Source organism: Pantherophis guttatus, chromosome 1, assembly GCF_059756535.1.
Source record: "Pantherophis guttatus breed Tessera chromosome 1, ASM5975653v1, whole genome shotgun sequence".
Classification (NCBI taxonomy): domain Eukaryota; kingdom Metazoa; phylum Chordata; class Lepidosauria; order Squamata; family Colubridae; genus Pantherophis; species Pantherophis guttatus.
This window is the reverse complement of record NC_142063.1, coordinates 141,238,507-141,266,066: the sequence shown is the minus strand read 5'-3', so window position 1 is coordinate 141,266,066 and position 27,560 is coordinate 141,238,507. Positions and strand designations below refer to the sequence as shown.

At 36.4% G+C, this 27,560-nt stretch overlaps 1 protein-coding gene across 1 annotated transcript in view; it reads right to left on the bottom strand.

The window, feature by feature from the left end:
- Positions 1-407: 407 nt before the first annotated feature.
- The window catches only part of KIF5C (kinesin family member 5C), an 88,330-nt gene continuing 61,177 nt past the window's right edge, over positions 408-27,560 (bottom strand). Inside the window, exons 13-26 of the mRNA XM_034424842.3 lie at positions 26,330-26,398; positions 25,611-25,817; positions 23,581-23,727; positions 21,585-21,773; positions 21,360-21,477; positions 20,162-20,238; positions 18,787-18,896; positions 17,608-17,709; positions 14,654-14,714; positions 12,819-12,890; positions 10,341-10,445; positions 8,747-8,963; positions 6,933-7,034; positions 408-4,166 (exon numbers count right to left, since the gene is read on the bottom strand). Coding sequence (XP_034280733.1) covers positions 6,940-7,034; positions 8,747-8,963; positions 10,341-10,445; positions 12,819-12,890; positions 14,654-14,714; positions 17,608-17,709; positions 18,787-18,896; positions 20,162-20,238; positions 21,360-21,477; positions 21,585-21,773; positions 23,581-23,727; positions 25,611-25,817; positions 26,330-26,398 — 1,569 coding nt within the window. The 3' untranslated portion in view covers positions 408-4,166; positions 6,933-6,939. The remainder of the gene's footprint in view (positions 4,167-6,932; positions 7,035-8,746; positions 8,964-10,340; positions 10,446-12,818; positions 12,891-14,653; positions 14,715-17,607; positions 17,710-18,786; positions 18,897-20,161; positions 20,239-21,359; positions 21,478-21,584; positions 21,774-23,580; positions 23,728-25,610; positions 25,818-26,329; positions 26,399-27,560) is intronic.

Genomic DNA, 27,560 nt, shown 5'->3' with positions numbered 1-27,560 from the left:
GGCATGAAAGCCAGTTGGATGACTTTGGGCCAGTCACCTTCAGCCCAACCTACCTCACAGGGTTGTTGATGTGGGAAAACTGGAATATATATATGTATTATATTTGCCTCTAAACTTCACTCTAACATCCAAACCCCCAAACCTTATTCATACTCAGTTAAGTGAACAAGACGTTTGCTCAGCTAATGTGAAAAAAACCCCTTATATAAAAACTGGCTTGTCAAGATTATGGCACTCGAGATATCAGTGTGTATAGTCAGGGATAAGCAGTGTAAAAATATTTAATGCATCTGCTTAGCTGTTCTATTCCTTTGCCAAACCAAAAGATTTCCACAGAAGACACCAAGAATACAGGGTTGAGAAGGCAAAAATACCAAAATCATCACTGCTGTTAAACACAGGCCACAAAAGAGTTTACTTCAATTTTATTTCTACTTAAACAGGTTTTGAATGATACATCATGCAGTCTGCGAGTGTATCCATACAGTTTGATAGATAGTATTTTAGAACCAAGATCCAAAGACTTAACTATAGAGAAGGAAGGGGAGATTTAGGTTTGCTGTTATAGAGCTTAATTCATTACAGCATCTTTTATGTAATAGTGGAAATTTCCCCCAGAGATTGTAACCATCAGAAAAAGGATCCACATTTCATTTCCCCCTAAAACAAGCTATTGTACAGATACATAGGTCCCAGAGAATACACATCTGGAATACACACTACACACGTTACAAACTAGACATGTATACTTCTACAGAATGCCTCAATCCCTATTCTTCCTTCACATCGTCCACTATTAAAAGAAGTTTTAAAAAATGACAGACACAATTATTTAGGTGTAAGACACAATCTTAGAAATAGTTTTGTATGGGTGCCTAAAAAGACAATTATCCTTTGTGTTCTTGGTTCAAAAAGGCATTATAGGAAACCATAACAGATTGCTTTCCAATAAGGTATCATCCCACAATTCTGCCGTGAACAGATTTATTATTTTGAAAACATGTTCATATTCTTGCCTCAGACTATGAAGGCTTAGGGGCCAATTCACCACCAGTAAGCTACAGTTTACACTGCACAACCTGTTTTTCAACACAGCCTATGATGAGGGTAGAGAGACCAAGTTAACCCTCAAAAGTTACAGTTCCTTTTGTGGAATAAACCTAATAAACAAGATACATATTTGCTATATGAAAGATAAGCTTTGGGGCTGTGTTGTTTTTGAAGAAAGGAAGTACTTTCATTTATAAATGAAGTAACAAAATATGTTGTTGTGTGCGCTTTTTCATTCATTGACTATGGGAACGGATTTTAAAGCCAGCTTTTAGATATTAATACAGTTTACATTATGTCAAGCTAATTAATTCAGAATAATCCATTCCTAACTTAATTCAGCAGAATGTAGCAACTGTGATCAGAATCTTTCCACTGTCTCAGTGGCAGAAGGCTAAATTAAAAAGTTAGCCCAAGGATGTACATAAATAAAAATGAGACTATAAAGAAAGTATGATTGAAATTAGAAACAAGCTTCACTTTCAGTCAGAAAATTCTGTAAGTATGTAATATAGTTTTTGAGTTTTCAAGAATTAAACTCAAAACCTTTCTATCATTTAAAGAATGCCAGTCAAACTGTAACTATAAAAGAAGCAAAAGGGAAAAGGACTTTTTAAAGAGTTAATCAAATCTCTAGCATTTTGGAAGCAATACAAACATACTGTAAAATTAGCATCAAAAACTTAAAAGAATGGCTTAGAAATATCACACAAATGAATTCTAGCAGCAGTGAGTCAATAACATAATAAAAGTGTGTGGCTCATTTTCAAAATACATCCCTAAGCATTGCAATGTACTGTGTCTTTGTGTCCCATTTCAGAAGATAATCTGCCATCTTTGATCCAAAACGGAAAAATTAGTTCTGAGGCCTCAGTCAAGGAGAGGCTTAAGTTAGAAGAACTGACTGGCTGATCAGCAACTAACAATTTTGTGGCATCAAAGCTAACTTTTCCTTACATCCTTACATCATATTAACCTCACAATTTTTTATTTCAAAAGTGCTTAATGTCAAACCACAGTATCCAGTTCTCATTCCTATCAGTGGGGATTGATCAGGTATAGTGCTTGCATTCACAGTATCAAAACATCTTAAAACAATATTATTTAAATGCACAAAAAGAGATAATTTAAAATATGTTTTAAAATAAAACCTCATTAACTGTGCATTCTAAGAGCTCATCTGCCTATGAAAATAGCTATAGTGAGATTACTTGAAACATCCTCCATGATGCACATCCTATTAGGATGTCCTAGCTGAAATTTCCTCAAATATTTTTCTGGGATTTTTTGTTTTTTTTTTTTCTAACTGGGAGCTTTATGCGTGTAAACTTCATGTGTGTGCGTGTAACTTGGTGTTCAACAATTTACAACTAAAAAGATGGCCTCATTAATCCCAGAAACAGGACTGAATATGGCAAATTCAAACTTCAAGTGGTGGACAGTGTATATACATGTGTAACAACATTTAAAAACACAAACATTTACAAAAAGAAATAACAAAATAAATGCAAAATAAGGTCTTTCATTAAACATGTCACGAAAGTTTCTCCCTTCCCTCACAATTAGTGCAATCCTTAATAAATTAAATAAGATCCAACAATCTTTGCTACAGTCGAATGCCTAACCTATATCGTGATAAAATATCTGATAACCATCTTTTTAAAGGCTTTATAAGCAGAATAGCTTTTTAGGTAAAAGTATTCCCTCCCCCCAAAAATTAGCAGCCCCCAATTTACTGTTAATTTTAGTGAAAGCCACAGCGACAGAATGGAATGAATGTAAATTGAAATTCAGTTTCGAACCTCATATTCTTTTGAAAAAGCACATGTTCCTATGCATGGTTTTCAATGTATATATAAAAAATATGCAAAATAAATATAACCGACACATTAAGCTGCAGATGTAACACTTGTTTCTACCTGTTCTATGGTTAGCCATGTCTTCCACTTAAAATAAAACTTAATACTTCATGTCTGTCATTAAGTAAGAATACAATGAGGGTGTACTACACCATTTTCTTGGGCAGACTGCCGTAAGGTTCAGTACCAGCATCTAATGTTATAAATGCTCAGGATTTTGATAACATTATTTCAATCATTCTTCCTTTTTGTTTTTCCTCTGAACTCTAAACATGCATACCTATTCCTAGTCAACCCTTTGGAAAAGGGTTCTTAATCTTATTAGAGAAGAATTTTCCCCACATTTCTGACTTCTACTATGATCTCTGAAAATCAAGGAGAAATTAGACTTTCACCCGCTATTCTAAATTTACTTTTAATATTCATATTAATCAAAACCATTGCTTCTGCATAATCACCTGAAGATCAGTAAGGGACATTATAGATTAAATCCTAAACTTTGAGATTATGATGTACCCATATGATCATTGGATTTTAAGACTAAAACTATGCTAACCATGTTCTTTTGCATCCTTCTATATCTCTACTGTTATCTGATCTCTATCAAGCAAATGTACTCATAATTTAGCTTTTCCTCTCTACCCTTTTAAAATAAATTCAACATTTCACCAGGGTAATAAAAATGCACTATTTGAGGTACTTTAATTTTTTTTGAAAGCAGATTGGAGGGTAGGCTATTTTCAAACTATATAGCTGCACCCTGTCAATTTCTAAAAATATAAAATGATGCACATATTAAACAGAAAATCAAAAAAAATTCAGTGATGGAATCCAATCATCTGGTTTGTTGCTATGGTTGTTCGATGGCTAATTCTTGGATGTCACATTTCTGCTGATGCACCAAAGTACTTAAAAGAGAACAAAACAGCATCAGTGCAAGCACAGAATCTTCCACAAGAGTGGCACAGAGGGGTAAAATGCAGTCAGTCAATGACAGGGATTGAGCAGCAGACTCAGGGTATTACTACCCTAGGATAATGTGTTAGATACACTGTACAAGGTTTGGAAAGGGAAAAGTGTATTGGACACACTTCTGTACATATGGAGATGGGACAAAGCTGAAACATTTGAAACCGGTGCATTGCCGATGGCTATAGAACATGTACAACAAACAGAAATATAGTTCCAGTTCTCCGTAAAAAAAGTAGTGGTGAATTGATGACAACCTTCTACATGCCAAGTACCATCTGGTCAAGTCTGGGAAAAAAATAGATAGACATAAAATGTGTTAGTACAAATCATATTTTTAGGAGCAGAATAACGGGATAGCTTTGGGGGCATTAATTTGTTTTCAAAAAGTATATAATCATCATATGGAGAAAACCAGTTTGGTGTACTGGTGAAGGCACCAGATTAAAAACCAGGAGACTGTGAGTTCTAGTCCCTCCTTAGCCATGAGTCATTCTCTCTCAGCCCAACTCACCTGACAGGGTGATTGTTGTGGGGAAAGTAGGAGGAAAGAATGTTAGGTATGTTCACTGCCTTGAGTTACTTATTAAAAAAAAAAAACAGGATTTTTTTTAAAAAAAATCTAAATAAATGTGGTGCTGCAGAACAGAAACCCTCATACATGGGATTGTTTGAGAGGGGGGAAACGAGCTTTGTAAATTGTTTTGTGTGTCTTTATTTGTAAAAAGCTTCTAGATCTACAATTCAATCCAAAGAGTTTTCAATTTTTTTTTCTCTTACAAAATTAACTCAAAATCTGACAATCCAATAGTAATCGAGCCATGAACCAAGACTTAAAATACAACACGAGAGTATATTGTGCAATAATAAATTCAATCAAATGTACTGCAGAACAAGTCAAGTTTTTGGGAATAGATGGAAGGGAGAATACTAGAAATTGCACCAAGCAGAGTCTGTTCTGTGTAGCTATCAATCAGGTACCCCAAAAGACGAGGCAAAAGTTCCTTAAATCAGAAGAAGGGAGACAACAGTTCTAGTGTGTGTTTGACCTAAACTGTCTCAAGGTTTATTTATTTTGGATTGCACTCAAATTGACCACTTATATCAGGATACTAAATACTAAAATAAGGATATTGAGTTAGAACTGGCAAAGACTAAATTCAGATTCATCCTCAGGTCCAGCTATTCAATGGATTGTCTAGGAAAAATAATTATATTTCAATTTCTTCATTACTAAATTACTTTTTATTAGTCGCCCGGGAAAAATGTGAGTAGAAATGGAACAGCTACCATTGGTTTTCTCTTGTTTTTTAAGCATGCTTTGCAGTACTCTTCTCACAGAATAGCAGGTGTTCCAAAAACTGCAGTGAAATTACCAAACCTAATTTTTCCCCATAATGTGTTTGTCCTTACACTTTGCCATTACATTGACACTATCAACAGAAAACATTCTGAATTATATTAAATGTACAGGTAATCATTTAGCAACCAGAATTGGGACCTGGAACTCAGTTGTTAAAGCAGTTGCCAAGTGAAAACACAATGGAGTGTACAATCTTATTTAGTTTCCCTATGCTTTACAGAGCTGCAAAGGTCATAAATGCAAAGACTGGTTGTAAAGTTACTTTTTTTTATCACCATAACTGCAAATTGTCTCTAAATGAGACCGTCACTGAACAAGGACTATCCGTAATTAACTTCTTGCTAAGATCAATACCTGAACCATTCAGAGAAGTCAGAGGTCAGCAATGTAAGGACATTTACTAATAATGTTACACAATAGAGAAGATGTATTTTTGGGCAATAATGAACATTGTGGAAACTTCTGAAACAATATACTTGGATAAATGTATTACTAAGGAGAGTGTTGTTGGAGCACAACAGACTGTTCTACTTTTTTTAAGGGGCAGGTGAAAGACACAGACATTCCAGCATTTCATTGAAAGGGTGTGAGAAACTATGCTGTTAAAATAGTCACTATCCTATTGGTAAATGTAAAATAGTCACTACCCTGTTGGTAAATGTAGCTGTCACTAAACAGTGGCACATTCTTGATTCATGAAAGATGTATTTTGGTTTAACTTACTACATATACTCTGAAAAGTTCCTTTCCGTTAAGAACAAAATGGATTTTTCTCCTACATTTCTGAAATATCATCTATAGAAACTGTTTTAGCCTCAGAATCAGAAGCTGTTTCAATGATTCAGTTGAATCAAGGAGACCATAGGTACAACAATTGCAGCATTGTCTATTAATGTAATTAAAACAACAAACTTGATCTAATGGTTTAGAGCAGGGGTGGGGAACTGTGACTTGTACATTTCAACTCCCAGAATTACTGAGCCTGCCATGCTGACTCAGGAATTCTGGAAATTGAAGTTCACAAGTCATAAAGGGCCATTGTTCCCCATCTTTGGTTTTGAGGGATGTCTACTTGGGCATACAACAATGATGGGTTGCCCCCGGTTCAGACCGGTTCGCAAGAACTGGTAGTAAAACCGGCGGGAGGCTCGGCCCACTGACCCCGATGTCATCATAGGTGATCTGCGCATGTGCAGCAGCTTCTGCGCATGCACAGAAGTGCGCAGGCAAAGCGAGCTCCCAATGCAAACCGGTAGTGAAGATAAGTAGAACCCACCCCTGGCATACAATACATACTAACAAACATATTCCCAGATCAAGCCGAGTTATTCACAAGTTATTTAATCTGGCTGTTCTTATCTTAGCAGGGTGTTGGCAACGCGCAGCTCCAAAGCTGCATGAGGCTCTTTCATCCCCCTGCTGTGGCTCCCTTTTGGCTGAACCCACCACTGGCTGGCCCCACCCCTCGCCCTCTCTTCCCAGTCACTCCTCGCCTGGCCTGAGAAGGTAAAGGCGACGGTGGGGGATGGAGACTCGCTCCATATTCCAGAGTGGGAGTGAAGTGCCCCTGTACTTGCTGTGTCTCGCGGGTGCTTCTTCCGGCCCTTGTTGGTGCTGTGCATACCTCGGTCGCTCGGGGAGAAGTACGACTTGCTCTCCACCCCGAGACACTGGCCCAGCTATGCACTTACCTGTTATTTACTTCGTGTTTTGGTAATATGCACCACCTCCACGAATGGCATGAATGGCTGTGGGAGAAGATGCCGGATAATGACCAGGGCGAATAGGCTTGGCTGCAAAGAGAAAAAGCAAAGTCAAGGAAAATTTGTGTTTTAAGCCAACGACTGGACTACTCTTCTTTGAACAATCATAACCCAATTTATTTCTTCTGTGGGAAACCTAAAGTGCTAATGCCACAGATATTCCAAACAATAATATACAATTCATAAATTGCCTCTCATTGAAAAATACCATAGATTCCTTTGTTTTTGTTCTCAAATTGACTTTGTCTTTTTATCTGCCTTCAAAAGTTTTACCCTCTCTTGGCTTCTGGAGTTGGAGGAATCACAAGTTACTTCAAAATTAATTATTTCTCCCACAAGTATTTTAACATGGAAAGGAACAGTCAGTTATATGAATCCCCCACTACCACTTCAAGTACTATAGCAAAACTACAAGTGTAATAACCAATGATGTAAATTTAAGCTTTTGTCAGAACACAGTAAATTAATAGATGGTAGAAATAATCAATTTCAAGTATCCCACAGAAACTACTTTGTTAGATATATCTGGACAAATTATATGAAAACTGCATTTTGGGCTCAGGGTAAGTGCAGAGGCCTTAAAGGTGTTGTGTTTGATGGTTAATGCTGCAACAACAGTATGAACAAGAGATAGTGAGTAATTTGTCTATGAATAAAAAACTTTAAAAACCTACTGAAGTGAGGTCTTCTGTTGCTCTTTTTTATTTATAAAGTGAAGACATATAGTGAAGTGAAGAATATAATCCTTCACAATATGTGGGACTGAGAACCAAACATCTCTCTATGAATCACTCAATGCAACCACATCTTTCTGTAAGTCTCATTAAGCAGCTTCAAAAAATTGTTGCATTTTTGTACAGTGGTACCTCAGTACCACTGATTGGTTTCAGGAAGTATGATGAGCACCAAAAATGATGAATATCAAACATTTTTTTCCCATAAGGAATAATGTAGTGAGTCACAAGGTAGCTGACATTTGAAAAGTTCTAGCTTGTATGTTGAGTAGCAAACAAACGAGTACTGGGACAAATGTTTTGTGTCAAAATGCATTGAGTATTAAGCAAAACAACTGAGAACACAGTACTTTGCAACATGAGGATAAAAGTACAGTGCTACTTTGGTACTCAACTGCTTTGAAACTCATCAAATTTAGTTCAAGTTAATACTCACAAAGTAATAAAACTCCTGAAGTCACCATTCAGGAATGCTCTTCTAAAACCCATAGTCATTTATACCTAAAAATAGAAGTACTTTCCACAAGAAAAAAAATCTATGAACGCATGGTATTTGCTGAATTTATTGTGAGCTTAGAGTATTTTATAAGTAATCCTTGATTTACAGCCATTTGTTTAGTGGTTGTTTGAAGTTACAGTGGCACTGAAAGAAGTGACTTATAACAATTTACAATTGTTGTAGCATCCCCACAGTCACATGAACAACATTTCATGGACACTTGGCAACTGGAGCATGTTTATAGTAGTTGCAGCATCCTATGGTCACATGATCATCATTGTGCCTTTTTCAACCACCTTCTGACAAGCAAAGTCAGTGGGGGGAGCTGAGTTCACTTAACAACCATGTGATTCATTTAACAACCATGGCAAAAATGGTTCTAAAATCAGACATGAATTATTTAACAACTGCCCTCCTTATCAGCAAAAATTCTGGACACAATTGTCCAAAATTGTCACAGTTTGTCCTTGTGTCAAGGACTCCTCTGTATTAGCAGGCAGAATCCATACCAATTTGAGCGGAATGTGCTCGTCTTGCCATGTTCTTGGCTCTGACAGCCTCTTTAATGCGGTCCACTTCTTGCTGGTACCGTTTCCGATCCCGCATCGCATTTTCCTTGGCCTCCTTCAGAGCACTTTCCAAGGCCTTCACTCTCTCCGCTGTAGCTCGAAGTCGTTTTTCCAGCTTTGGAAGTTCACAACGAAGATCCGCATTGTCACGTACCAACTACAAAAGATGGAAAAACTCATCTTTTTTTTTTTTTTACAATATCACATACATAAGATTTTTACAATATCATACACATAAGAACCTAAAAAATTAAAATACTTCTTATTTTCAATAAGTAAATAATATTTTAAAAGATACAGAGCCTATTTGATTAGTGTTTCTTGGGGAAATGTTCCAAATTTAATGTACATTTTGCAATTTTCCTCAGTTTAAAGTGTGTTGAAAAACACAGCCAAGTGAACTATACTGATAAATGATACATAAATCTGAATAAATAATGTCACCTCCCCTTTTTTGCTATTTTTAGCACTGTCTGTCTCAATTTTGCTTGTGAAGAGTTTTATTCAGTCCTGTAATTTCAATAGGAAATGAAAGAGGGAAAAGAAAGAAAAGTAGCATGGAGGGAAGAAAAACACTAATTTAAACTTTGCAAGCTATGTATAGGGCTTCCATAAGACAAAAAGAGCAGTGATATTTGGTGCAATAAATTGCTGCATAATAAGGACAGGTAAAACTTCTAGGTTTAAGTCTAGACTACAGTTCCCAGAGTTCTTTGCCACTCGCTGTGCTTCCAGGACTAATGGGAGACCATCTCTGAAACTTCAGGAAAGCTCAGTTGATAGCTCCATTGCTCACACTCACTATCATGCCCATGGTAAACAAATTTCTACTTACCACTGAAACCTCCACCACACAGAACATTTTTGGCAATCCTTATGCAAAGGATATAACATTGACACTGTAAAGTCAGTGATGCAAGCTAACCAGCACTCTGCTTTTCACACTGACCATTGTTCATTAGTGCATGCCCCATCAAAGTCTCTCAAATTCTTGAAGGCTGAAATGGAATAAGGGACTTGGGGCTCTCCAGATGTTGCTAACAATCAATTCCCAAAAGCCTCAGCTAATATGATTGACAGTTAGGGATGCTGAGAACTGCAGTTCAACAACATCGGAAGTACCGCACTCTAGTCCATTTTGATATTGTTAGGTACATTGCGCCATTTCTCTGTGTTCTCCAAGGTAGAAACTCTGCTAAAAATCCAATTTGAATTAAAAGAAAGTTGAAGATCTCTGTTGTAAAAAACTGAGGATTCAACATAGTATGTAACTAGGGTTCCCCCCCCCCCTTATCTGATTTCCAGGTGCTGCCTTTTGGCTCATCTGTCTGGCAAGGCTCTTATAAACTGATTGAAAATCCCATTTTTACTTTAAACAAGTGTGCTCAAATGTCTCCTTGAAAGAGCTGTAACTCAATTGTTATACACAATTATTTAAGGTTTGTTTTTCCAGTCTCCTTATTTTACAGCTGTTGAATTTAGACAAATTAGGAAAACCATAGGGTAGCAATGACTGATCTAATGATAATCCTACCTGTTTGTGAACTTTTGTAAGTTGTTCCAGGTTGTTTTCCAAGAAGGAGATTTTCTGCTTCTGGGCAGCACTTCCACCTCCATCATCACTGTCCAATTCAACACTCTATGCCGAGCAAACAAATTACAATACAGAAATTAAATGATGGCTGAGAACAGCAACAAAAAACTTATCTTGCATAAAAATACATTACAGCCTATGAAATTAAACTTGGAATAATACTAAGCAGGAAGCATTCAACTAGATGTAATTCTTAGATTTCTGAACATAATTTACATTGATGCTGTTGTAATGTGCATGGTTCAAGGCAACAGGGATATCTTTAAGAAAGATTACACAGTTTCAAGTTAAACCTTTAAAATGATTCAATATATCTACATACATACTACTAAGACTCTTGTTCCTTAACTTTTAACTGGGTGAAACAATGAAAGAGTTTTTAAACTCTTCCCGGCTGGACTATTGTAATGCTCTCTACATGGGGCTCCCCTTGAGGAGCACCCGGAGGCTCCAGCTGGTCCAGAATGCAGCCGCGCGAGTAATAATGGGGGCGACTCATCTTGCGCGAGCTGCACTGGCTCCCGGTGGTCTTCTGGGTGCGCTTCAAGGTGTTGGTTACCACCTTTAAAGCGCTCCATGGCTTAGGACCTGGTTATCTACAGGACCGCATTCTGCCACCGATTACCTCCCACCGACCAATACGCTCCCACAGAGAGGGCCTCCTCAGGATGCCGTCAGCCAAACAGTGTAGGCTGGCGACCCGCAGGGGGAGAGCCTTCTCTGGGGGGCCCCGGCCTTATGGAATAAACTGCCCCTGGACATATGAAGGATCCCCAACCTCCGTGTCTTCCGTCGCGCTCTGAAGACCCTATTATTCCAGCAAGCTGAACTGACAGGATAAAGGTTTTTTAAATTGGGTTTTGATAGGGGTTTTAAAATGATCTTAGTTGGATGTTTTAAATTTGGCCGAATGATTGAATTATTTTAATAAGCTTTTAATTTTTGTTGTACATTGTTTTTACCATGGCTGTTCACTGCCCTGAGTCCCTCGGGAGAAGGGCGGTATACAAATATAATAAACTAAACTAAACTAAACTAAACTAAACTAAACTAAACCAAGGTACCTCAAGTGGGCTAACTTACAGAAAGGTCCAAAATCCTAGACCCATGACTCCCCTAGTATTGAAATTTATCTAGTTTTATAAAATGGTTTTATGTCATAAAAGTTATCCTAAAATAGTTTATGACATAATACAAAATGTCATAAGACATTTCTTTTTTGGGGGGCTGATGTTATATAGTGCAACATGGGCCATTTTCAAGGCAGATACATCTCTGGATACATCCCAATTTTTCTAGTGAAGCCAGTAAACCAGACATTCTGTCATTGTAAAAGATTTTGAGGAATCTGGTAAGGAAATATCTCTGAAATGGTGGTCATGGGTTGTCTAGTAATTTTTAACCTTTCACATTCATCAGTCCTCCACTGCTTTCTATTCTAACAGAACTGTTGACTGAATAAGAGTACTTGCTTGAGACATGAGGAGAGATTTGGGGAGTTAATATTAATGTCAAATAAACAGAGATTATGAAATGTTTCCAGACTAATGTAATAATGATACACCAGACTGGCAAATCGATGGCTACTTTTTTTTTTAATATTTATGGAAATAATGTTTTTAACTAATTTCAAAATTCCTTGGCCATAAAAGTTTGTCTTTTTTAAAGGAAAGTTTAAAAGGTAGTGAAAGCATTGCAAATAAATTTGGAACAAAGTGGAAATGCAGAGACTATTTTACAATGAAAATGGTAAGTTTTTTTTTTAAATTTTAAATTGGTTTCACTTCATGACCTAAAGCTTGAAGTATTTTATCAGATATTTTAATACTGTATTTCAATATGAACCACCTTTTCCTTAATCCTTCTTGCTCTACTCTTTCATAACAATAAAACTATAGTCCAAAATACAACTACAAGTTATACTGATTGAAACAACAGTACAAAATAAAAAATATTATAGGGAGGAGGAGTTTTTATTCTAGGGAGAAGACTTTCTTCATCCTCTGCATTAATTTTAGTTTATTCAGTGGAGGCAAAAACATACAATTTTGTTCACAGTCATCATAATTTTCCCTGAAATACACTTTTAACACTTTTATTATTTTCATTTAAGTATCAAAATATAAAAGTACACTGTACCTGGACTTAGACTGTCCTTAATGAATAAATTACAACAATATGCCTATGTGTAAACACTCCCTCTAGTCATGTTTATAATCCAAGCTTTTGAAATTACTTAATAATGATATTTAGTCTATCTGTGCATGCAATTATTCTTAGATATTCAAATGCAAGCAAGATATATTAGCAAGCAATTATATTTCAACAAAGTGCCAGATAGCTTGACAAACATTTTCACCAAAGCAAAATGATGTTTTTAGCATAATTCAAATCTTTCAGCCAAAGATTTTATCTTACTTTTTTTACTCTGGTGGTGAGGTCTTGAACAAAGAGTTTACGTAAGTTGTGAAGAGTTTGAAGTTCTCGAGCCTGTAAATAGACATATACATAAATTTGGGGGGGGGGGACCCAGAACTCTACAGAATCTTAGCATTTCTTCAGAATGATGTCATGATTGTGACAATTTCTGTCTCTTATATGCATCTGTGCAATGTCACAATGTATGTTCAAGAGTAGTGGAGCTTGCGTCACAATGCATGATGTTATTTTTTTATTTGTCCCTCCTTGACTCCCACTCTGGGCACCTTTACTTAATACAGACTATTTTAAACAGAAACGCAAAGGCAAAGTTGTCAAAGCACACCAAAAACAGTAATTTAACTACAGGTAAATCATAGTGTAGTACAAGTGCACTGCAGAAACAGTTTGGTTTAGTGGTTAGGGCACCAGGCTAGAAAGTGGGAGACCGTGAGTTCAAATCCTGCTTTAGTCATGAAAACCAGCTGGGTGATGTTGGGCCTGTCATTCTGTCTCAGCCCAACTCACTTCACAGGTCTGTTGTTGTGAGGAAAATATGAGGAGAAAGGTGTATTGGATATGTTCTCCATCTTGAGTTATTTGTAAAAATACTAAAGGTGCAATATAAATAAATAAACTACTGTGGTATTACAGCAGTTAAAGTGAAGCAAAAAAAAATGGTTATCCCTCAATTGGTTAACAGTGATCTGTCAACAACTGTGAGCCACTGATAAATTCACAATTTTCACAGATAAATTGTTCACAGATCACTGTTAACTAATTGAAGGATAACCATTTTTAATGGTTATTGAGGGATAGCTATTTTTGAAGTTTTAAAAATATATTAATTGCACTTTCCTGCACACTGTATAGCATACATATATGCTTTAGCTGCTTTCTAGATGACAAGGGTGATAATTATCTGGATTTTGGTGGGTACATCTTATTTTACAGTGTTGGAGCAGCAATGGAGAACTGTTTCCTTGGCTCCTACCACTTCTGGAACCCCTAACCCCCATAGGCAACTGAGGAAGATACCACAATCTGTGGTATCAGAATCAGCTGAAAAGTCTGCCTCCCACCCTCAATTTCTCTTCAACAGCAGCTTCTCCTTCAAGGGCTTCCTCACATAGGTTCTCCAAGGGGTTCAACAGGCAATCCTACAGGCACCTCGGTAAAAAGCCATATTATAGGGGGTTCTAAGTCAAACCAAAAGACTTAAAAGACTCAAAAGAGCCTGGTGGCGCAGTAGACTAATAGCCTGTTATTAACATCCAGCTGCCTGCAATTACTGCAAGTTCGAATCTCCCCAGGCTTAAGGTTGACTCAGCCTTCCATCCTTTCTAAGGTAGGTAAATTGAAGACCCAGTTTGTGGGGGCAATAAGCTGACTTTGTATAAATATACAAAAGTATGAAGGCTATTGCTTAACGCATTGTAAGCCGCCCTGAGTCTCCGGAGAAGGGCGGCATATAAAGCAAATTAAAAACAAAACAAAACCAAGCAGTTTGAAGTAAATTTAGAAACGCATCGTTAACCACTGCAGGGCCTACAAGATATGTATAATACAATTTTAGTGACTACTGCATGTCAATCAATGAGTTGTTAAATTTTGGACCATCTGTAGCAACCTGAATCAGTTCTTACAAGATACAAACAAAGTACAGGAAACATGCAAAAAGTGAATGTCCCCACCATACCATGATCATCTATCAGGATGATTGGCAATGGGAATTTCGTAGGGTATTTCTGACACAATGACCTCCTCCCTCAAATTATAATCTCTTTTCTGGGAAGTTATTTCAGCAATACAACTATTATTTGGTTAATACATACCACAGTTTCTTCCAGTCCTTTTAGATCCTCCCTTGCTTGTTCCCTCTTATCATTAAGTAATCTAGATTAAAAACAAAACAAAACCAAGGGTACAACTCAGAAAATACAAATATATAATTCAGAGTCCCAAAAGTGCAAAACATTAAGCCAGATCATCTTCTAACGTCTAAACCACTAGTGTACAATCTTTTGGCTTGCCTGCGCCACATTGAGTGAACAGGAATTGTTTTGGGCTCCATATAATATATATTATATAATGTATATAAATGACATAATAATGTTAAAAGTTCACGATTACCAGCTTTCCAGAGCTGCATGCAGCCCGCGAGTGGTGGATTGGACACGCTTGGTCTAAAGGTTTTTTTTTTAACATTGGCAACTAAGCATTTTGACAAACTCATCCAGTGCTTCATGATCATAGGAAATTCATGAATGAATTCAGTTAACACTGTACCAAAAAAAACTCAATAAAATTTTTTAAAATGTAACTGAAAATTAGTTTACATAAATTTTAACAAGAAACAAAACTATCTTAAGAGGTACATCAGCTTGCTTATATTCACTCTCAATTAAAAAGAAAATTACTTTTTAGCTATCCTAAGCATATATACTGCCACATTATGTAATGAAGATAATATAGTTTTCTCCCATTTTCACAGAATTAGGTATGTAAAATACTAATGGAATAACAGAACTCAAGTTTTCTTTGTTCCTTCTTTAAGGATTATATGCCATAAGATATGATATAGTTTCCTGTATTTTTGGAGTTAGAATGAATGTGTTAACTATAGATTTCTGAAATATTCTCAGGCAAAAATATTTCATAATCCTGTAGTTATTTAGGGAAGTAATTCTTTATTTGGGTGGGTGGAATGAAGGCTAGGATCCAAATGAGGAAAGTACTATTTTCCTTTATGAATAGCATGGTGACTTCTGAAATGAAAAGGAGGTCACCCCCTAAACATCATTTTGGCACAATGGAAAATCCAAGGTCTAATTTGTTCAATTTATTTATATATTTGTTAAACCTATATACTGAGTATTGAGGGATGATGGACTGGAAGACAAGCAAGTTTCTAAAAGGAGGGTGAAATATGAATGATCACTATGCTGATGACCATCTTCTGAGAGCTGAAAATAGAAATTATTTGGAAGTAATGGAAGTCGAGAAGCAGAATAAGAAAAATGGCCTTAAGTTTAAATTTAATATAATATAAATATAAAGCAAACCAAAGTAATTAACAACAGGAACAGCAACCAGCCATAAAACTGACAGTGAAAATAACTGAAGTGGTCGGTCGTTTTTTTTTACTTTTGGGACTTTTAGGTTTTGACTATGAACAGTAAAGAAACCAGCAGTCAAGACTTACAACATAGATTAGTACTTGGTAGGATAACATGAAGATCTTGCAAAAGATATTCAGATGCCATGATGCATCTGTGAGATCAGAATTGTAACACCCTACGGAAGCAAAAGTTAGAACTTGAAGCAGCAGAATAGGTAAGAGTATTGACTCTTGAAATTTGCTGTTGCAGAAGAGTCCTGAGAATACCATGGATACCAAGAAAATGAACAAACAAATCATAATTCATGTGAGGCACAAATAACCAGCCTCACATTATCATATTTTGGGCACATTATGCAAAGACCTAGGACCTTGGGAACTGCATAATGTTGGGAAAATGGAAAGAAAAAGAAGACAATTAAGCTCAAAATTTCCATTGCTATGCAAGATGGTTCTTAAGTGAGTTGCACCTCATTTTATGACCTTTTTTACTGCAGTTGTTAAGGAAATCACTGCAGTTAAGCGAATCCTGTAGTTGTTGCAAATCTGGCTTCCCCCACTGACTTTGCTTGTCGGAAGCTGGCTGGGAAGGTTACAAATGACAATTACATGATCCCAAGACAATGCAACTGTCATAAATACATGCCAGTTGCCAAGCCCCTGAATTTTGATCACATGACAATGGGGATGCTGTAATGGTCATAAGTGTGAAAGTCATAAGTCACTTTTCTCAGTGCCATTGTAACTTTGAACTGTTACTAAACGAATGGTTGTTGGGGACTATCTGTACTAACAAGAATAACAGTTTTGGGTCTTAAAGTGGATTGGTAAGAGTTCTGAGTTTAATTTGAATCTCCAAAATTGTAAATCTGTATGTTAATGAGGATAGTTAAAATCCTGCTCTACTGAACTTCCAGACTTGACACTAGGGTATTAATAAAATCCTGACAATGTACCCATGTTTTTAGAAGAATGTATAAAATTCTCTCTTCACCATATTGCTGATTTTCTTTTAGGCAGTTTAAATCTTAATTTTAAGTAGATTATGGCTATCCAGTTGTAGGTGTCATCTATGGAATGATTGTTAAGTGGATATACACTTACTATTCACACTTACATTGGGCCACTCAATTAAGACCAGATGTTTTAACAACAGTCCTGTCCTTGCCATTATTAAGAACTATCCATAAAATTTGAATGGGGTAGGATAGGATATAATCAGGACCATGGTCTTATAGGTCTGTTAATTCTTTTCTGTTCTAGAGTTGAGTCTCTAGGATGAGAAATGAAACCTCTATGAAGTTTGTAGCTAATAGAATGTCCCCCCCCCCTCAGAATTTGCTGTAAACTTCAATCCAAATATTCACAATCGAGAAAGTAATCCTTTTTGGGAAGGGTGACTAGTAAAAATAATCACAGGACTTTTTGATAACATCATAAAGAATGGAGAATCTTCAGCTCATAAAATATTAATAATATGCAACTGTTGAGAAATGCTAATTCTTGTGAGTTATAGCATGTACAGTGCTATAACTCACAAGAATTGGAGATTACATTCCAATAACATCTGGATAGCCAGAGGTTACTGTCCTTGGTCAGGATGGCATCCTGCATACATTATTTTAGGAATGTTCATTCATAACAGGAAAGGCAATCCAGCTAACTTACATAAGTTTTTCCAATTTATTTTCCCGCTCTTGGTCTTCTATTTTTAATTTTTCATAGTCTGAACTCAGTTTTTCTTGTTCCAGCTGCAACTTCTGATTCATACTGCAGAAAATAAAATAACTTAAATTAAAAGTGGTACTGCAGGGAGAGAAATACAAGCCATTATGCATTTGTCTTAAGATCATGATTACCCAATATACTTTCATTTCAAACTTTTAGGGAATTTTCTCATGATCATCTTAAATCTCAAATCAGTGTTGTTTCTGACATAGCTGTTACTCCATTCTATGTAATATTGAAGAGAAATGGGATACTACCCCCATTCCATTTCAGGCACTGGATTCTACTTCTTCAGGAGAACTTGAAATCTGTTTCCAATAAGGAGTACTCATCTCTCGTTATCATTCTACACTTTATCTCTAGTAACTACTAGAACAGTTTGTCACAAACAGTGCTCTAAATGCATCCCAAGGTATTGATTATTAATTACTTTGTTTAATACCATATTATATTTTGGATATTATTACAGGTTTTAAAATCCAGAATTATATGTATGCCTGGGACACAAACATGATACTTTGTCTGCTGTATTTTTTTTTATTATTATTAAGTAGGAGCACTTTATAGATAGTTCTTTGTTCTTTCTGCATTTATTTCTTTGTTTAAATCGCCACAAGAAGATTCTAGAAAAACACATCTGCAGTAGTACTCATCCGGTTTTCTTGAGGGCTTTGCCAATAAATATAAGCAATACATCATCAAATATAAATCAAATAGGTCATCAGCAATAGTCTGTGTATGGATATATAAAGGTAAAGGTTCCCCTTGCACATATATCCTAGTCATTCCCGATTTTAGGGGGCGATGCTCATCTCCATTTCAAAGCCGAAAAGCCAGCGCTGTCCGAAGACGTCTCCGTAGTCATGTGGCTAGCATGACTAAACGCCAAAGGCGCGCGGAACGCTGTTACCTTCCCACCAAAGGTGGTCCCTATTTTTCTACTTGCATTTTTACGTGCTTTCAAACTGCTAGGTTGGCAGAAGCTGGGATAAGTAACAGGAGCTCACTCCGTTATGCAGCATTAGGGATTCGAACTGCTGAACCTTTTGATCGACAGTCTTAGCCACTGAGCCACCAATTATTCAAAAACTGTACTGTGGAATGTGAAAATGAACATACTCTCTGATATTATCGATAATTTTCTGTTTCTCCTCAATCTCATCTCGTAATCGAGAGAGCTGCTTCTGATGAGCTTCCCTATGACTCTCCATCTGTTGCTCCAGGGTCTTCTGTTCATAGAAGAGATAAATAAATTACAATAATTTAATATTTTACTCATGGTTTTTCCTATTACATCAAATACAACCTGCATATATTACAATTGCTGAGATTCTTGTATATACCATTTTTTTTTCATTCAAAACTAAGCTCATAAAATTAACATCAGTTTTCCCAATCATGTCCCAACAATTCTGCCTTCGGAACTAACCCATATATACGTGGTATATCCCTCTCATAAATCAAAAGGATATACAGAAGAAATTACTGATCTTGTGTTGGGGTACGTAAGGAGTTCAGTAAAATTTGGATTGTGTTTCTGTAGATGACCAGGCTGAACTTAAGGGCGGAGTTCAAACACACAATCAGTCTGGTGTCCCTATGCCCACAAAAAAGACCTAAGTCCAGCCCCCCTTGAAGTCCATTGACTCTTATCTCCTGCCAATTTGCCTTGACTGTTAGTAGATCAGATTCTTGTATAGGCTGTATAGATTCTTATATAGACTTTAGTAGATCAGATTCTTCTTGAAGAAATTCACAATGCTTTTATCCTATGGTTTTTTGCACCTGAGTTTCTTGTGGTACTAATACAGAACAGAGAACCATGCTACAAATTTAGCAATTCAAAACGTAAGGCCCAATATTCTCTTTTCTAGCAGGATATTACTCTATCTCAGAACTCAAATTAAATGGACTAAATGTCAGTATCTATTCAATAATTCCTGAAAACCTGATGACCTCCATTCCATTTGTACTCCACCAGTAACTTTAAAAGCGGTTGCTGTATTTTCCCGAGTGCTATGTCAGCCCTTGATACATAATCAGTATATGTGTATGTACACCTACCTATATTCACTCACTCATTCTTTCACATATACATACACACACACATCTTATGTAACATTCCAGCAATATATCAACATCTAATTATAAAACAAAATAATTCTTAATAAAGCAATTCCCTTATGCTGCAAATCTATTTTATTTGTTATGTGAGCATGGGTATTATGGATGGTTTAAGTTAGTATCAAATGCTTTAGAAATGTATTATTACAAATACATGTAATATTTTTAACACACAAGCAATCCTGAATTTAGTTTACAATTATAGAAAAATGTTATGATTTGACTTGGAAGACATAATTTGACCTTGAGCATCCCTTTGAAAAGGGATTTGTAGTGAGAAACTGACATCATAAGTGCCAAATGCATACGTAAGATTTAAGTATGTGGAATAAAAAAGATGAAAGTTATCTTTGGGGTCATCTAAAATTACCTTCATTTCCTCTGCATCTTGTAACAAAGTCAGATGTTCCTTCTCTTTATCTTTGAAACTGACTTCATGCATTTTTTCTGTTCAAATGAAGAGGACAGTTGAGCAACCTTTTAATGGGATATAGTTTAAGAAGTATTAATCAAGCTCTGAAAAAGCCTTCCTTATACAAAAGATGACTTTTTACTTTTATTACCCTGCAGGGACAAAGAAACATTAACAGGTGTTTCGGCAGAACAATTTGTGTCAAGCTACTTTTAGCCCCTGGTTTTTAAGAAATACTTTCTTCCAACAAAAGCCAATTCCATTTGTGCTCCTAAAAATATCGCATTCCATGTGTTGCACACGTTCTCCCCATCTGTTGTCATGCCAGCTGTAATCTTTTAAAGCCCATCCCTGTGACCAATTCAGAAGATCAGAAGCCTCGGTTAAGTGGATTTGTAGCATTCTAGTATATGAACAATTGCCCTTGTACAACAAAATATGCCAATCAGCATGAGTTGAGTTTTGATACATGCCATATTGCAGCTAGTAAAGTATGTGTACACAGGCAGTCCTTCACTTACAACAGTTCATTTAGTGACCATTCGAAGTTACAACCACTGAAAAAAGTGACTTAGAACCATTTTTCAAACTTACGACGGTTGCCGCATCTTCATGGTCACATGATCCAAATTCAGCTGGTTGGCAACTGACTCATATTTATGACGGCTGCAGTATCCTGGGATCATGTGATCCCCTTTTGCAAACTTCTGACAAGCAAAGTCAATGGGGAAGCCAAATTCACTTAACAACTAGGTTACTAAATTAACAAGTGCTGTGATTCACTTAACAACTGTGGCAAGAAAGGTTGTAAAATGGGGAAAAAACTCACTTAACAAATGTCTCACTTAGTAACAGAAATTTTGGGCTCAATTGTGGCCCTAAGTTGAGGACTACCTGAAAAACAGTTAGCTTCCTATGTAAAATTGATAGATTCCACTGGCATAATGTCACCAAAGCGGTATTAGTTCTCCCAATTTAGACAGCATTAACCCATTTGAAAGAACTTTGTGAATCCTTATCTCAGAAAGGAAGGTGACAATGGAAAAGAACTAGCAGACAAAAATCAACATACATTAGAAAAAATAAAATTCAAGGCAGCTATTGAGGGTTTGGAACAGGGGATTTGTAAAGTCCCTATCTCCTGAATTTATAGTACCTTGTGCCCGCAATTTGGCCAGCTCTTCATTAAGAGAGTCCTGCAATTCTTCCAACTGCCTTCGCTTCTGCTCCATATTCTGCATATAATCTGTAAGAGACTTGATCTTTGCTTCATGCTTTGGAAGTTGAAAAGAAAGCAAGCAGAAAACTGTGTGTTTAATGTACATAAAAACTATGAGAAACTGAATTTAAAAAAATAACAACAAAGAAACAGCTTAATCACCTGAGAGATGAGGAGCTGACAGGCAGCAAGTTCCCTCTCGTTGGCATTCATTTTTCTATTAGAATCTATCTGGGCACTCTCCAGCTGTTTGCTGCGATTCACCAGAGATTTCACTTCAGATTTCATTTTGCTGATGTACAGTCGTGCCATGGTAAACTCTTCTTCAATCACACCATTCACGTCAGCTAACTGAACACACACAAAAACCCTGCGTTATTCATCTTTTATGGGCAAATCTCCATTTTTTACTACCTGAACAGAAATGTAGACATCTGTACTCATTACTGAAATTGTTATGATGTATACTGTTCTTCCCTAACATCTCTGACACTTATGGATCCCCATCCCCCCTATTTATCTGTGGGTAGAAATAGTTATTAAATTGCTAGTACAAGTTTTTGAATATGAGTAATACTTTTTAGCGTTCCTTATAGCTTTACATCCCTTGCTCTCTACACTGCGATGCCATAACTCTACACCTTTATTATATTATGAGTTCTGGGGCTCAGTCAGTGGCTTAATGGCGCTGGAAATGGTCTCAGCTCCAGCAGTTCGAGCCCTAGCATTGCAAAGCAGGATGAGCTCCTGTCATTCACCTCAGCTTCAGTCCACCTATAACAGTTTGAAAGCATGTTCTATGCAAGTAGATAGATATAACTTTGGATGGGGAGACGAGCTGGTGCTCTGCGCCAGCGGTCAGATTCCTGACGGCTTTGTACTTTCCCGTTTGCAAGGCAGCTCCGTGAAGGGAGGGAGCCTTGAGTAATGTTGCAGGAAGAGCTGCTCATCTTTCTCTCTGGTGGGAAGCCAGCTCACCCTGTGGCACGCCTTGGGAAGTATGCAAGCATTTCCTATAACAGGGCTGGTACCTTTGCAAGCCAAATTATAACTCTGCAATAGCACTGTGGTCTCCTGACTACTGTAACAATGCCATATGATGATGATAATGATAATGATGATGATGATGATGATAAATATCATGCGTTCTCAAGACCTATCCATCATATAGTAAAAGTATTTTTATTTTTATTCACTACATAAAAATATGGAACTTCTTTCTACAGCTGTGACTATTGGTTCTATTGTATACAATTTAAGGGCCTGGTGGCTCAGCAGACTGATAGCATTGTGATTAACACCAGCTGTCTGCAATTACTGTAAGCTCGAATCTCACCAGGCTCAAGGTTGACTCAGCCTTCCATCCTTTCTAAGGTAGGTAAATTGAGGACCCAGTTTGTGGGGGCAATAAGCTGACTTTGTATAAATATACAAAAGGATGAAGGCTATTGCTTAACGCATTGTAAGCCGCTCTGAGTCTCCGGAGAAGGGCGGCATATAAAGCAAATTAAAAAAAAATAATTCCATTATTTTTCTCTCTCCCTACAATACTTTGGCTCTAATCTCATAAAAGCCTACCCTGAAATAAACCTACCAGCCTTCGCTGCCAAAAGTGCCTATTTCCAATAAAGAGGGTTATTTAGGAAGAGAATGCAATAGTAAAAAAAATTAAAAGCATTGCACTGACTAAATATTGGCTGTATCAATCAAATGCACTCCATATAACCTGCTTATCCCTCTCTGGGATCAAATCTGAAAGCTTTATACTTAGATCTGATTTAGTTGTAAGGACTGAGTTCTGCATGCTGTATATACAGTCTTCTCTAGTCTTTGCATCTTTCTGATATGTGAATTCCCAGAATTTTCAACCAGCATAGCCACTGCTGAATATTTGGAAAGCCGAGATATACACATCTGGGAGATGCTCAACTAATGAGTAACAACTATATAATATCAAATACACAACATCAATGTATCTATTAAAAAAGTGGGATTAGAACACAATGTCATAGACATCATCTTGTTCATTTTCATCTCTTTCGCTATGGTTCACTACCTGGTTTACTATCCTCAAGGATTACTTTTAATTTAGTCATTATTTTTAAAGTTGAAATATTTCTGTCTTGCTGTATTGTTTTCTGCAATACCAGCAACTTACTGTTTTCACATCATTAGTACCAATGATTCCGCCAATCTCTCCCAGGTCCTTAAGCAATAAATTCAATATTTCAGTAGCTCTCTTCTTCTGATGATTACTAAGTTCTTGCAACTGTCCCAGCTCTCTTTGCGTACTTGACAGAGCAGACTGCAAAATAATAAGAATAATAGTTTACATAGTGAATTATGATGAAAAGCAATTGCATGCCAACTTTGTTTTCAAAGGTTATGCTGTGTTTTCTACATTGAATGTACTTGGAAAGACACTATTTCCTAAAATCTTAAAGCTATGAGTGAAACACCCACAGTCTACTTTATAAAGAAGCCTCAAACTGAACATCACTTTTCATTTGGGATATAAACAATAGTCAAGCTCTCTCCAATTATACAAAAAAAAAAAACACCATTCAATTTTTGGTACCTTCATTCATTTTGTTACATTCATTTGTATTTGCTCTCATTAAATTAAGAGAAACTCTCTAGATCAGATAGGTGGCTTTATATTTAAGCTCAACTATTTATTTATTTATATTTATTTCATGTCTTATAGAAGTTTGGCAGAAATGAAGTATCCAGAACTATGCCCTTACTCTATATGTCCCAGTTTAAGGTAGGCATTAAAAAGAATTAGGCATTAAATGAAAAAAGACCGTAACCTAGCTATTATGTGGCAGAGAAATAATTCCCAGCAACACCTTCTGGAAACTCAAGGTAGAATCAGTGGAAGGTAGATTTAACTTCCATTTTAAAACATGTATAGAGGTACACATACAGAAATTGTTAAATCTGCTAGTAGCTAAAGCAGATCAAGCCACTGGAAAAAAACAGAATGCTATTTCTGCGACCAAATTCTTTTGCTGTTAAATGTCAAGCATGCAATGGGAAACAAGGCAGAGGTGAATTTCAGCAGGTTCTGACCAGTTCTGGAGAACTGGTAGCAGAAATTTTGAATAGTTCAGAGAACCAGTAGTAAAAATTCTGACTGGCCCCACCCCCATCTATTCTCAGCCTCCCAAGTCTCAGCTGATTGGGAGGAAATGGGAATTTTGCAGTAACCTTCCCCTGGAGTGGGGTGGGAATGGAGATTTTACAGTATCTTTCCCCTGCCATGCCCACCAAGCCACGCCCACCATGCCACACGCACAGAACAAGAAGTAAAAAATTTTGAAATCCACCACTGAAACAAGTGATGTTCTCATATATTTTCCAGCAGAAAATTATTATACTGCTTTTTAAAGATTTCAGCATTCACCATTTTAGCATTCACTGCAACAACAATATGGCAAATGACATGCTAACAATTTTCGCAAAACTGGTTCTTTAGCAGTTTGCTAAAGAAAATTCTCTTTTTATTTTAATGAACACTTCAAACAGCTGAATTTCTCTGGAATGTTGCAGAACACCAATAGCAAAACAGGTGCGTATATCTGGTAAAGGAGATGTCAAAGATATCTCACATGTTTTATGTGATGTCAAAGATATCTCACATGTTTTATTGTACTGTGAGTTATACAGAGTTTATAGGTCGGTGTATATTCTCCCCTTATTAGAGAGATTGCCAGGGAGGGCAGACAATTTTTATGTAGGCTTTCTCCTTCAGGACTGAAACCCGGCTATCATGTGTGCAGTGGCAAAATTCTGTGTTGCTGCAATGTCCACAAGAAAAAAAAAATGGTTACAGAATTATAGCTGTCAACTTGTGCCAATTTTGTGGAGATACCTCTAACAATTTTTGGAAAATTATATTTACTCACATTGGCTCTCCACTCACGTAAACTAGGGAGTGACCCTAACTGTTTGAGAACATGTATTTTCTTAACAGGGATGTTATTATCCACTATTAATGTCAGTACTATTTTTTAATATATTGTAAACAGTGATGTCTATTGATGGTCTATGACCATAATAAAGTTATATTCTATTCTTCTATTCTTTGGAGTGTTTAATGAGGTCTTAGTTGGGATTCATAGAAGGCCTCTACAAATTAGTATAATGTATCTAGGAATGAATATTAATAAGGATTGTTCCTACTGTTTTCAGTGCAAGTTCATCTGTCAGCTGTTCATTAGCTCTCATCTTGTCCTCCACTTCTTGTGATTTCTGGTCATAATTAACAGCGAGTTCCTCCAAAGCCTGGAGAACTTCTTTAACTTCCTCTTTTGCAGCTTCATTTTCAAGCTGAAGACGAGTAAGTTCCTCTTGTATTTTCTCATAATCTCTCCTGGTGGAAGCCAAGAGCTGAAACAGAGCGAATGAGATTAAGTAACAAAAATGATGGACAAAAATAAAATAATTCAAAAGTGTTATATTCAATTTTATTCCAAATCAGGAAGAATAAAAATACTAAATGACCAGGAGAAATTTATGACAGAACAATTAATCAGTGAAACAGCTTGCCTTCAAAAATTGTGGGTGCTCCATCACTGGAAGTTTTTAAGATGAGATTGGACAACAATTTGTGTGAAATAGTATAGGGTTTCCTGCCTAAGCAGCAGGAGGTTGGTCTAGAAATCTCCAAAGTCCCTTCCAACTCTGTAGTTCTGTTAATGTTAGTCTGTTAAATCTAACTTGATCAAGTACTATAAAGGTTGCCAAGTTTCTAGCAATAATTGTGGTTTATTGAAGTCATCGATTCTTTCTTATTATTATTAATCTTTTCATGTGTTTTTGGCTTTGTTTTGTCTTTTAAATTTTGTATTTGTTTTGTATTAGTCTAGGGGAATGCATAAATAAACAAACAACAAACTTACTTCATCTTGATCCAACATCTGCTGTTTTAGTTTCTCAGCCAATTGACTCTGCTGGTTAATTTCATCATCCTGCAGTGGACAAAAAAGGGTTACTTTTTCTATTTCTAACATTTTTATGCCTTGAAATCAGCTAGCTTCCACACTAGACATGGCAATAAATCTTGCCTTTCCAGATACTTCACTCCATATTCAGAAATTTGCTTCTAAGCAGAAGCTCACAGACCAAACTCAGCTAATTTAATTGCTTTATTGCAGTAAACAGAAAAGCCATAAATATGCAGAACACAGAAGCCAAGCTATTTCTTTTCATCTCTCCCCCCACCCTTCTCTCTCTCCCTTTCCTCCAGGGGACGAAATTCTAGGCCTTTTTTCATGTCAATGGAAATTTGGCCATTCCTTTCCTAACATTAAGACTGAGGCAAATATCTTCAGTATTTACATAACAGTTATGTTCATCCTGAGAATTTCTGATTCCTGTCTCACTAGCTCATATATCAATATAAAAGTGGATGCAGTATTTCCTCCAATGTAAAATACTATGGAAACCGAATGTACCATTGTTGCATCGCAGGGGGAAAACCCCATCAAACATAATTTGCAGACTAAAAAACTTAGTTCCAACCTTTATCACTAAAACATATCATTCTAACAGATGCAAACAAGTAGAACCATAAATCAATCTTATCTAGTCCCCAGTGTAAAACTGATTCTACAGAACACAGAAATCTTTTGGAGTTTGGCATAATTATGGATTCATTTGGTTTTTATTGTATCATCTGCATCATTCTACAAGTTAATAGTATTTTAAATCAGTAGCTGGTTTCAAAGACACCTCAATTCTATCTTTTTATCTTACACAATTATACATTGATTTGACATATAAATGCACTAGGTTTGATTATTAAGAATTCCTTATTTTGTTTGTAAAACTTCTTATAATGGAACCTTTGGTGGTATAAAACTGCATCATTCTTCAACATGAAGGTATAAATGTGTCATACCTTTCATGAAATGTGTCATTTCTTTATTGTACTATTTGCTGCAAGATCAAAATGCTCCTACCTTAAAAAATTATAGTCACTGCCTACAAAGACCACTGCAAAACTACAGAATGTTCCAGAATGCATCAGCCTGAATAACAACTTGGTTTGGCCATATAATACTGCTAGTTAGAGTCACTGGTTGGTTTATGGGTGTTGAACAAACAGCTGAGGACCTGGATATTTATGAG